The sequence below is a fragment of the Apostichopus japonicus genome, chromosome 5, assembly GCF_037975245.1.
Source record: "Apostichopus japonicus isolate 1M-3 chromosome 5, ASM3797524v1, whole genome shotgun sequence".
NCBI lineage: Eukaryota > Metazoa > Echinodermata > Holothuroidea > Aspidochirotida > Stichopodidae > Apostichopus > Apostichopus japonicus.
In genome coordinates, this window is record NC_092565.1 from 7,680,201 (window position 1) to 7,693,142 (window position 12,942).

General features: G+C 36.0%; 1 protein-coding gene across 3 annotated transcripts in view; it reads right to left on the minus strand.

Annotated features, from left to right (window-relative positions):
- LOC139967491 (protein RRP5 homolog) overlaps positions 1-12,942 on the minus strand; it is a 36,632-nt gene that overhangs the window by 6,863 nt on the left and 16,827 nt on the right. For all 3 annotated transcript variants that reach the window (XR_011793012.1, XM_071971366.1, XM_071971367.1), the window contains exons 14-30: positions 12,106-12,219; positions 11,546-11,737; positions 10,224-10,400; positions 9,080-9,281; positions 8,506-8,634; positions 7,928-8,067; positions 6,950-7,054; positions 6,165-6,226; positions 5,237-5,446; positions 5,017-5,113; positions 4,514-4,659; positions 4,079-4,175; positions 3,641-3,827; positions 2,932-3,112; positions 1,970-2,149; positions 1,249-1,350; positions 378-472 (exon numbers count right to left, since the gene is read on the minus strand). Coding sequence is in view for 2 of the 3 variants with exons in the window: in XM_071971366.1 (XP_071827467.1) it covers positions 378-472; positions 1,249-1,350; positions 1,970-2,149; positions 2,932-3,112; positions 3,641-3,827; positions 4,079-4,175; positions 4,514-4,659; positions 5,017-5,113; positions 5,237-5,446; positions 6,165-6,226; positions 6,950-7,054; positions 7,928-8,067; positions 8,506-8,634; positions 9,080-9,281; positions 10,224-10,400; positions 11,546-11,737; positions 12,106-12,219 (2,416 nt within the window). In the remaining variant the exon portion in view is untranslated. The remainder of the gene's footprint in view (positions 1-377; positions 473-1,248; positions 1,351-1,969; positions 2,150-2,931; positions 3,113-3,640; positions 3,828-4,078; positions 4,176-4,513; positions 4,660-5,016; positions 5,114-5,236; positions 5,447-6,164; positions 6,227-6,949; positions 7,055-7,927; positions 8,068-8,505; positions 8,635-9,079; positions 9,282-10,223; positions 10,401-11,545; positions 11,738-12,105; positions 12,220-12,942) is intronic.

Below are 12,942 nucleotides of genomic sequence, written 5' to 3' on the forward strand. Positions count from 1 at the left end.
TTAAATTGTTTGAGTTCTATTCTTGCAATCTGTGGGATTATTAAGAGTGCTTCTGTACATACATATACACAGTTTTTGACATAACTCTGATTATAAATACCATACAACCACAGAAGGAATATTTAATATTATTAAAGCATTTATCTGCAGACATCATCTTTCATTTTCTCTGGCGAGGATGGTAAAATAATTGAAATTGTCTGCAAGGTACTTTCACAGAAGAAAGATTACAATTAAAACGACCATAAACAACTAGACTTGTTTTGTTTTTGTCTTTGCAAAATGTCTTTAACTCATCCTCAGGCTATATGTTGTAAAGAGGATAGACACTTTTGCTGGTTTCCATAGTAACACCACCAGAAGACCAAAATATTTACCCATTGATTCTTCATCACTGGACATCTCGTCATCTGATTGATCAACTCTTCCTTTCTCTTCCACAGAAACAAAAGTAACTCGGTTGCCTCTTATCCTAGAAGATCACAATGATTTAAAGAGCTGACAGTTTACACCTTCATGACGATCTTGTATTAAGAGTCAACTAAATCAAACCTTAAGGTCAAGTTAAAGATGCAAATTCAAACTTGAATCTCACACTGCCACTGCTACTAAGCATGCATGTGTGACTCTAGCAAAAATGAAAAGACTATTGTAGACTTGTGAAAATAATTACATGAACAGACATACAGAGGGACAGACTGAAGGACTTAAATTTAGACTGACGACACAAATCCCAAACTGTGTTCTTTTTTTTTCTTTAAATAGAAACTCTCAAAATGACATATGCCATTCCAACTTGATTCTTCGTAAAAAATATATTTGTTTATTTATTTGTCTTATCACAGAAAAGTTACAATGTGTTAGTAGTCTGGTAGTCTGCATATTTTAACGTTTGTAAGAATAGGGAGTAGATCAGGGGTTGGTGGGTGGGGTGTGGTAGGGTAGGAGTGTTGAAAAAAGCAGACAGGATGAAAATGGCTGTTTCAAAATTTTAAAAGTGTCTCATCTTGCATTATTCCTTTTACTCTGGTGTTCAAACACCATTCTACAAGTGCATGTTTCCCACTGAATATGCCTCAAAATGGTTAACCTTTACCACCTAAACTTCCACTTAATAGTTATGGGGCAGGACAAACATTCATTGATTAAAATACTTGTCTTTGCAGTCCAAATAACTGAATGAATTGTCTTCTCAATCAATCAAATCCAAAATCCCCAACAGGGCTTGAGTTTCAAACTTTGACTTACTTGCTGATAATCACACTGATGGGGTTGCCTGGTGTAAGCTGCTTTTTGAGTATGGATGTCAGAGCAGATGTATTCATTGTACCCTGGATACTTCTTGAAACACTACAAAATGGTAAAGAATCAATAGATTAAATTAATCAATTAATCAATCAATAACATAGACCAATGAGATCTTTATTGTAGAGAAATGGTCATAGTATAAAATGTTCAGATTCAAAGCAGTTTTGTGAGTAGGTAGGTCTGTTGAAATGTTTTGATAATACTGTCTAAAATTATGGAAAACTTGTTAGATTTGCGTAACAATGAAAATTAAAACAAAGGAAAATCGACATACAGAAGACAAGTAAGACTTCATCTTCATCTTATGTCCTACCTTATTGTAATTCTAAAAGATAATTCTAATACAATTATAGAAGATCATTCTAAAAGATGCTGCACTTTATCTTCTTCAAGATTTCCACAAACTAACAACACAATAACTAGCAAATATTACATATTATAATGTCTAATACATTTATAACAGACATTATAACCACTGTAATATTTTGTAAAAGAGAAGTTGCATAAACAAGTTAATGATATGTGCAACAATAAAAGAGCAATGTAGTGGAGAAGTAAATAATTCAACTCTTCATCCTGCCTTTAAATTTCCATCAAAAACACATATTTTCTTTCTTATTCTTGCAGATCAAAAATTGTTAAACTTCAGCCAAATTCTTACCCGACCATTATTTTATCATCTTTGACATCCATGATGTAACCTTTGACCTCTTGTCCAACTCTCAAGTCATCAATCTTTTGTATGTCGTTGTCCATATCCTTCACTTTCTTCTGTTCCACTCGAGAAGGTCTCACAGAAAGGGAGACATGATTGTCCGGCTCCATATCAAGGATGTAACATCTAACGCAAATGAATTTATTAATTTATTCAAAACAAATCCAAATCAAATATCTCGCCGATGCAGGAGCATTTTGAGTTGGACAGTACACAAGGATAGAAATATTACAAAACACAGCCTTGTTGTCTCGATAATGGAATTTGATGGGTTTTGAGTCTTTAGACTGATTCTCCAAGCCTGTCCCTCATCTACAGTTGAACAAAAAAGATGGCTTGCATCTTTGTAGAATTTGCCACTATAACCAAAGACAGAAGTACCTGTTTCAGAATGTACAAGGAGTTTTCCATACTTTACGCGTAAATGATAAACAGCCTATTAAAGTCAGTCGACTGGACCTTCTCCGTCTTATCATAAAGGAATATCAACATTAGTGTTCTTGCAAAATTTGCTTTCAACTCTTGCATATTTGTTCCAGCTATTAATGGTAGAAGATGCAACATTTTGTCCCACAGAGAGCTTGCATCAGACATGTAAGTTGTCATAGATTCATCCTGACATTTCTTTTTCTCTTTTAATTTCACTAAATTCCCTTTTTTGGATGGTATTGAATGGTATTGGATGAAACATTTGGCGGTGTTAATGTTAAAAAATACAAATTATCTCCTAGTGTATTGTATTTATTCATACCTTCATTTGCATGACAATTGGGCTATATGGTACACGGTTGTTATTATGTGATACCAGACAACATAATCCCTAAAAATAATGAAAGGTATGAAAGTTATAAAGAGCAAATAAAAACTTTCCTTAATGCAGAAATGAAGGAAGTTGTAAAAATATTTACTTGCAAAACTGTCCCACTTTGAATCCTTTCAAAGGTTTAGGAGCGAAGTGATCTCTAACATCGGTCGCAAAAGCTGTCCCCACGTGTCCTTGAGGAAGTTGGAAGAACATGGAATGTTCAATAATATCAACAATCTTTCCCATCACGGTTTCACCTTTGCTGACTCGATTCTTGTTTTGTCCTATATTAAAAACATAAAACAACAGAAAAGAAAAATGAATTAAAAATGAGCAAATAAAGACTCCTTGTTGGAACCAAGTGAAAAAAACAGATTAACAAATAGAGCAAAGATTTTTCAAGGATACAAGTTTAGCCTAGAGTAACAACACTGCAAGAGAGCTACATTAGACTCACATAATCAAATATTTGAGGGGTTTATCTGTAAGGGATGGAGGCCCTTGGATAGGGGTTCTTTTTGAAAAGGAAAAAAAAAGAAGAAAAAACACACACTGCTTATGGGAATGAATGGAAACACAATACAACCCATTAATCTACAAAACTAATGTTGTCAGTGAAAGTTCAGGACTTGCTCCATGCAAAGTTCAAATTATTTGAACAAGGCTGGAAAATTGATTCTGAGTTTTTATCATGAACTGAGCGACAAAACAACAAGGATATTTATTTTACTTGTTCAATACTGTATTGAATAATAATAACAACTTTGAAACATTTTTCTTTAACTCTCTTGTTCCATTTTTGCGCAACTCACGAGATTGCTGGAGTATTAACTGCTGCGTATCTTTGTCGACAGAAACCACTTTCAAGTTGACTGCGCAAAAGTGAGGGAAGCTATCCTCTGGCTTCTCCAAGATGGAAATCTCATCTGAGAGATCTAAGACGTGAGCCACTCCCTGGACTGCCGGTGACACAGACATGAATACATATCCATCAACATACTGAAGGGAGAGAGACACAAAAAAATAAAAATATATAAAACATGTCAGTTCGAAACGGGGTTGAGATCTCAAAATCTCACTATTAATACCTTTGGTAATAATCAATAAATAACCTGGTGGAATGCACATCCTGCCGAACATAGGAAATCTGTATGTGTTATAATGGAGTGTGGAATGCGGTTAAAATAGAAACATTTCCACAGACAGGCTCAGTTCTTAACATCAGTGCTGGAAATGAAAAAGCTTCTTACCTTTATAGGGTACCCCACAACTTTTTGTCCCTTCTTGTAGCTGTTCAGTTCTTTCTCAAATGATGGAACCTCCATGGGGAAAGTTTTTTCCAGTTTACTGCAGATCAATCAGAAAAACAAAAAGCTATCGTTATTCTTATTTTTTTCAATCATTTTTTCAAACTTCAAACAACTGTAAGGTTGATGAAAGCTCAAACAAAATAATGGAAAACCAAAACCATGTCGATGTACTGAGCGAAGGGACACAGGAACATGCTGTGATTTTCTCCTGAAATCTCAAGGCAACAAAAATTATGTGAATAAGACTGTCATAGTTTATACAATGACCACTATTTTCTTTGTTATATGAAGCAGTGGATAATAACTTCAAATGGGCGAAAATTAAGATGGGGGGAGGGGTAGGGATAGGGGAGGATGTTGAAACAAAAGCCTTACCTTGGTTTAACAGTCAATTCTAGGGATAATTTTGTAAAGTTTGGGTCATTTATCGGCATCAGTTCACCGTCCTTTAAGGCCAAGAATCCGATCACTCTTGCTGTGATGGTACGACCTCCGTTGAAATCTTCCAGTGGGCTTTTTCCCTGGAGTTAAATTGCAAGTATGATATAGTCCATGAAAGATGACATTTAAAGATGAAGTATTCTATTCTTTCACAAGCAAATAGAAACTATTATATCTGTCTGGGTGTCATATTTTGCAAAAAACATGAAACAGGTTAACCGACCACTACAAAGTTCTTTTTCAAAATGATGGATATTCACACTTTACGATTAAATAATGCAGCACCCATCCCAAGTTGTTTCTGGCGACGAAAACTTCATAGCCTAGCGATGAAAGCATTACAAAAAGAGAGTACCGACAGGGATGAAAATTAATATTCCATATTGTAAACATTTCAACAGATACAACATATCACAAACACAAAGAGAGAACCCTACCTGCTCTATTGCATCTTTAGCCTCCGTTAAATGTATTCTACCAAGGATGTCGGACTTGGTGCGAACCAAAATGAACTCCTTGTAAACAATTTTGACCCTGTTGATGGAAAACACAGCTGATTAAATCATAGATTCATGTTTTTCTTCCCTTGAAGTGAAACAAAAGGTTACCCAATATGGTAAAAACATACCTATTAATACATTTCAATGTAGGACTTACACAACTTCGATGGTTTGTCCAACTGATATTCCCATCGATCCTGATAAAATATCAATCTTTCGGTCAATCTTGTCTCGGATTTCATCCTTGGAGAGATTCTGATTGGATTCTTTGGACCAGACACTGTCGTGTGAAATACCTTCCAGTTTGTCCTTCCCTTTGCAAGCAGGCAGCTTCACAAAGACCCTACCATACATACGACCAAATGTCCTGAAGGAAAAGAAAAGAACGATTGTGTACTATAAAACTCAAAGAGAGAACTCGTAAATGCTTTATGAAAACATTGTAAACATAGAAGAGACCAATATTTAATGGGGAGTGCAAAGTATGTGGGGAAAAGCATTCTTATAGAAAGCTTCTAATAGTTAATGTGCATAATTTGTAAGTTTGGTCATAACAACGTGTTAAGGTGATATCCTCATGTGTCTTCTCCCTTGCCTTAAATGGGGACACAAACCAACCTATCACCATCTTTGGATTATATGACAAGACATTATTGTGAAGAACATCTCCCACAAAAACAGCTGAGAGAACTTGTGTGCCATCTGGGGAGATATCCTACTTTTAAAGCCTGGTCTGGGAGCTGTCATTTTGGAAATCTGGGATGTCACACTGCCACTTGCAGCTGAATTGCTAGACAGACATGTCAACAATTGTGGCAAAGAGTGGTAGAAACTTGGACTCAAAATGCAGCTTTTTTTGGAAACGTTCTTTAACAATCATGATCATAACTCTGTCAATATAATCTAAGTTTGGATGATGATCTAAACACAACTCCACTCAAGATTTAACTTCATGTTTTTAGTAATGGCTCAAATTTCCAGACACTGCATTTCTGCAATCATGGAACAGTTTATTACCTGACAGAAACCAACTGATCATTTGACATGAAACAAGAAAAATTCCAAAAAGATGTGAACAAACTTACACATTTTGTCCCAGAACCACATTTTCTCCGATAACAAGAGGTTCAGGATAATCATTGATTTGCTGTAAGAAAACAAAAACAACAAAGGCAAAGACTTAGTAACAATTAAGGATGAATTCTAAATCCTCTAAATGCCTTGTTCTTCTAAAATATAACATAGTAAATAACAATTATCATCATGGTTTGCCATTTTTTCTTGAGGAGGAAACTTAAAATTGAGAATCACAATCAAGTTGAGACTTTAAAAAGGAACTACATAGGTCACGGTAATTGGAGGGAGAACATTGGATATAATTTTTAGAGTCTGGTCAGGAATGGATACATCTCTCTAAAATACCACCAATAATTAAGCTAATAGTGTGATCATAACAGAGCGCTATAATAGCACTGTGATGGCAGTCGCTACCAGAACCAGCACCAGCAGCACCACCACCACCAGCACCACCACCACCACCACCCTCATGCTCATCCCCATCCCCATCATCATCATCATCATCATCATCATCATCATCATCATCATCATCATCATCATCATCATCATCATCATCATCATCATCATCATCATCATCATCATCATCATCATCATCATCATCATCATCATCATCATCATCATCATCATCATCATCATCATCATCATCATCATTTATTCTTATTATCCCTCACTCCAATATTTCTGTCATTTGGGATCAAGAATATAGTACAAAAGGTTCTCTAAACAATGTAATTTAAACAGTAGGTGTGTTATGCAATATTCTGTAATTAAAGCAGACAGCCGCACTACTGACCTTTCTTGCAGGCAAGTAGACTAACATGTTCTGATAGTACACCAGATGATAGAGGTCTGTTGAGTATAAAACTCTTCCCATCTCAACCAGTGTTTTGCTTCTATGCTGGAAACACAAGCATGTTAATCTTATCTTAGATAATGTCAACACTTGAAATAGTGAAGTATATGGCTAAGAAAATAAAATAAACAATTCAATTTGTATTTTCTGTTTTCATTAGGAAATGATGTACTTCATATCAGGAAGTTGATATATGACGATCATTCTAAATATGTCATCCTTGATAAAAGTTTGAGCCTTCTACATTTCTAGATTTCCAACTTTTGGGACAAAAGAAAGTCACTCAAAAATGATTGAGTTGATTTGAACAATTTGCCATCCAGTATCTTTCCATGTAGTGAAGTGATTGAATTTTATTTTAATTTACATTCAATTTAGAATAGGCTCTAGCAGTAGTAACTAGGGTACAGACAGAACATTAGACTATAACATTAGGCTATAACATAAGAGCATTAGGCTACAGCATTAGGCAATAAATGTGAATATGCTAGGCCAATTTAGCAACAATACCTATGAAAAGTGTTACAGACAGAACATTAGGCTTAAGATTTCTTAAGATAAAGGTTTCTTTACCACACAGAGAAGTATATGGAGCTCCTTTAAGGCTATCAAACTATTTGATATGATGGTACAACACAACTGACAATGTTTTGTACGCTCAAATCTTTGTGAAGAGGGAATGGTCCCTTGTAATCACAACCAAATGTAAACAAGTGACAGTCTGTTACTCACAGCCAAGTTCTAAGCCACGCTGATTCCAACCCTAACACAATACAAAGACTAACGAATTGCTTTTTAATGAATCTTGAACAGTTAAAAATAATGGCTCGAATTTTAATGGGATTATAGAATAGACTACATGATGTTCAGATAACAAAGCAAAAATGTTGCTTTAAATATCCTTTTCGGGAAACGAACCTTGTCCCGTTTGATTTTACGAAGTTTCTTCTGAGACGCGCTGACGACGTCTTCCTCAAGGGAGATAACGATCTGTTTGTGAGTCAGATCGACATGCAGCACACATCCAGTGACCTCGTCCCCGACCTCCAGATCAGAATCTAGACAAATTAAACCAATCAAAAACGACATAAGACAGAACAGTAGAGATCTTTAGCATTGTGGCTGAGGTGGGATAGGGTATAAGAGAGGGTGTGAAGGAGAGGTGATGGTGGGGGGGGTGGAGGAGTAAAATGTGAAGGTTGCAGTGACTGTCAGTTCTGAAACTGCCTGATCAAGCATGTCTGTCCATGGATTGTATTCACTGCAATGTGTTCCCATGCACAGCTCCACATTTACTATGGGATCTGTATGTTAGTTGCTGGATCTCAACAGTGGATCATTATGGACAGTGGTTGTATCCATCATTGTTACTGATTGTATTGGCCTACCAATTATTCCCCACCTTAAAGGTTGACTCACAAATATTTTATAAACAGTTCATATGCTAGTCCTACTACTGGTGGAGAATGGTTTGCTCCCCTAGCAACGACACTCACCTCCAAGTGATACATCACTCACTACAGCTGTCAGATCTTCCTTGGTCGTTACTAGGATACGGCCCTCTTGTATTTTGGTCACATGACCACTGACGACTGTTCCAACTTTGGTAGAAATCAAAGGTGAATCTGTTAATGAATTCAAAGGAAAACTTGGTGAAAATGAAATACATAGCAACTGAACTTACAGGACAATAAAAACAATAAGAATAACACTAAAGAACTTCTCTTTATTATACCAAAACTGCTTTCAACAAGGTGTAGCAATAAATAATATTCTTATACACATTCTTAAAGCAGCCAAAAATATGTAAAATGTCACCAGAAGCCAGATCATTCTTGAAACTAGCTTGCATCATTACAGTGTGATAAAATGGATTTATCAACATCATTAAATCAAAATTTCAACTTCCTTGTTTTGCAAGACTCATAGCATCAGAATACAGAATATTTTCCTGTTTGACATGATGTTGAGGGGGCTGGAGGGTGGAGGTTGGATAGTGAGAGGATGCCCAGCATCTTTGTCTCATAACCACATTCGTCCAACCAAATCAAGCCCCCTAAAGCAAATTACCTTTGTTGGAAGACAAGTTCCTTAATCGTTCTTCCAACTGAAAGTGATCCATAAATAAATCCCGAATATGTTTGGCCTGGCTTTTGAATCGGATGTGGGAAGCCCTCATACTGAGTTTTAGTCGGTTGTCCAGGACCTTAACAACAACAGTTTGACCTGGCTGGACTGGTTTAACTTCCAAGACCTCGCCATCTGACATCAGCTGTGAGGAGAGAGAAGATTTATCCCATCAGTCACAAAATGTGTGAAATGCTGTGTTAACCAGTAGAAAGAATCCATCAACAGAATTTGTGCTTACTCTGAAACACATACAGCCTTTAATTTAAGATGTGGCACACAAGTAATCATTCAAAGGCCAAGATGTCAACACTTATTTCACTGTTTGTTACAAATATTTCTTTTTAAACAAAAGACAATGACAGGTTGACAGGTTCATCAATCGAACATTAGACCAAGTTTTAACTAAAGACTGTCTATTTTTTAACTTCTCATTAAATTAAATGCACTAATATTATTTATCTCTCCATCTGAACTATATCTAATAGCTTAAAAACAATTTGCTTCAAATTTCCCCACGAAGCCCCCTCCCCCCAACTCCGTCCCACCCCATCCCCAAAGCCTTGCTGTAGAACTCTGTAGTGCTATGAACTTGCTCACACAACTGGAAATAATGGATGAAGTTAAACTGATACATTAATACCCCAGAGAGAGGATGTTCTGACCAATTCCCTTGGACATACATTTTTCATCTCCCCCATCAAAAGGAAAGAAAAACTTGGTTGATCACTGTTCTGTTTAGAGATTGACTCGTAAACATAAAATGATAAAGCCTAAGACAAAACAGCTGTGTGTTTCTACAAACGTGTTATACTAATCAAGGTGAGATTTTCCATGCAAGGGTGCACACAGCATCAGCAAATACATAATACTACAATCACAAGCTTTTGTTCTAGCCACAATATTTTGTCTGGTGTATACTAATGTCCTTTACATTACGATCCCAACCAAAAACCGACTGACAGAACTGAGGCTATGAAACATCAATTCAGAGAAACTTTAATTCATGGCTGTACAACCAAATTACATTTGAGGTGAAAAATATACCCAGTGGGGTTGCTTTTCTTGTTTAATGAAATATACTCACCGTAGACCGACAAAAGCCATGTCTTTTGTTTGGAAAATTTACGACGATACCGTTAGACATGACCTTTCCGACGACTCCGACAGTCACAGCGTCCTTTTTGAGTTCAAACGGGGACTGGAAATTTCGGTTTGACTCTGCTAACACCGCCCTGAGGATCATCGGCTTACAAGTAGCCATCTGTTCCAGGCGGTTAAGGAAATCTTCCGTAACTCAACGATTCCACGCATCAACATCCCAGTCTAATTATTTTAATTATCCACCAAAATATCATCAGAGAAATGACTTACCAGTTTGATTCACAATGGAACACCTTGACAAAGGAATCTAACAAGGTTTGAGTTTTCATGATTTTTGGTGCGTTTGCTTGAGTTCAAGGGATTAAAAGTTAATCATTCCCTAACCAGGTTAATATTCAAAGCTAACTGAAATGGATGGCCCTTTATTGGAAAATTTAATCAATTCAATTATTTTTTTTTTTACAGTCAACATATGAAATCTATAAAGATCATACATAGCCATAACATGTTTGACACTTGATAACATCTTATGCATCTTTTCATACTTTGTGCGATGTTCTTTGAAACACATGAAATGATCATAAATGTCTCAAACATAGTTCTCAACACGTCTGAAATTGACCAAACTTTGGCACTCATCAGTAGGTTTTTGTGTAAAATGTATTGACAAGCTTGAAAATAGATGAATTAATTTGGATTCAACAATATTGTCACAACCCTACTACTAAGCAGTCAAATTATAAGCCTAAACCAACAGTCATTTCACATAGGCAGTCTTTTCACAAACTGTTTCCTCTCTTTTGCTTTGCTGTTTGAATTGAAGGAACTTGATCATTAAGCTTTTCATTTATAATTCCGACTGCAAATGAATTTGTTGAAATTCTAGGTTACGTCAAATGTTACAGGCACAAACCCCAAATTGCATTGAATATAGCATGGTTCTGTCCTTAATTAAGATGATTTGCACTGAACTCTCTACTTGGTAAATTTTCTGAAGTTCTCCTCAAGCCAGGTCCCTTAATGAACAAGAACAAGAAGTATATCTATTCTGGTTCTAACTTGATCCAGGCCTTCGCTGATCACGTAGATTCATCTGACTATGTTGAAATTTTATTCTGTTGCTTTGACAGACACTCAATCAGCATTCCAAGATGCCAGTTCAAGACACATTTCATCTATGTTCAAACTTAATACCTAAATCAATCACTTTCTAGGTATCATATTGCAATGGCTTTGTAGCCATTTTCCAGCCTACCCTGTCACCTATAAAATATACTGTAATTATTTGAAAGTTGATAAGGATACAAGTCCATTTCCTGTTCTAGACCATGGCACCGCTTTGAAAGTGTCTCCCTTCTTAAAGGATTTCATTGCAAGCTCCACTTGGCTTGGCAAATCGCACAGATGCATCTTGGGAATGAATGCTTCCTGGTTATCGGTTTCCATGACGACTTCTACTCCTTCCTTGGATACTGAAGTAACGGTGGCTTTTTCAACCTGCAGGTTAGAGGTAAAAATACTCATTTGAACTACTGTTGCTTGTTAGTATAATGCCTACCTACTATTTACATTTTTGTAGTAGAGCTTTTGTCAGAGAAAGATGTTTGTCAGGCTCAGAATAGTTGCTGGGTCAATGGCTTCACAATATACATTCTCACTATACATGTTTCATATTTCACAAGTGTAACTTGCACACAGTGAGGAGGAACAAACCTATGAATTACACAACCGTAACACATGCCCCTCATAGATTTAACATGGAAAGGACTAATCCTGCCATTGAAACCAATATCACCATTTAATATCAAACATTATAGATGATTGCTGTTAAAACTCAAGGAGAATAATCCTATTCATCTGATTACCTTTGCCTTCAGCAACAGCAGCTCGCTTTCATTTTCATCGCCATCACTTTCTTCATTACCTTCCAAGAATAGTTGATCCTCGTCTGGTTTCTTTGAGGATATCTTCTGAGGCCACTGTTAAGGATTATATGAACATGACACATAAGACAAAGAGATCATGACATGACAAAAGAGGCTTGCTGAGAACATCAATGTTAAAAATGCATGTTTTTAACAAGCATTGTCTTTTTTGTTTTTTGGGCTTTAAGTTTGTTCCAAACAGGTGATTCAGTTTGCCAATAAAAGAACAAAATTAGATATATATAAACTCTTGTTGTTATATTTGAAGCCTCTGGCTTAAAATGTCTACGGACACCTATTAATATCGTTGTCCTAATCACTCTAATAGTAATAAGGAATCCTGAAAAAAGCTGCAGCTCCCAGCAAAATCTGAACATTTTAAAAGTCTTTTCTTAATTCTAGTTTCATTTATGAATGAACATTAGCTAATTATGTACATTGGATGTTAATGGAGTGACTGCCTAATTTTCTATTATGTTATTCCTTTGTTTTTACGACCTTCGTTTCACGGACACTAAACACAGGTTTGTGGCCTAAGGCGACTTTTTTGAAAATAATTTCTTGTCTTGTTTTAAAAGAGGAACATCACATTATTCAAATGATATAATTGGGCTTGTACTTAGGGGTTAACTTATTAAAGGCTAAAATATGAAATTTTGATCAGGGCAACACTCCACGTCATAGTTTGCACTTTGCACATATTTAATGAGTTTCCCCAGATTCAACAAAACTTCAAATGTGTATATCTTGGAAATGAAAAGAGCTTTTCAAAACCTT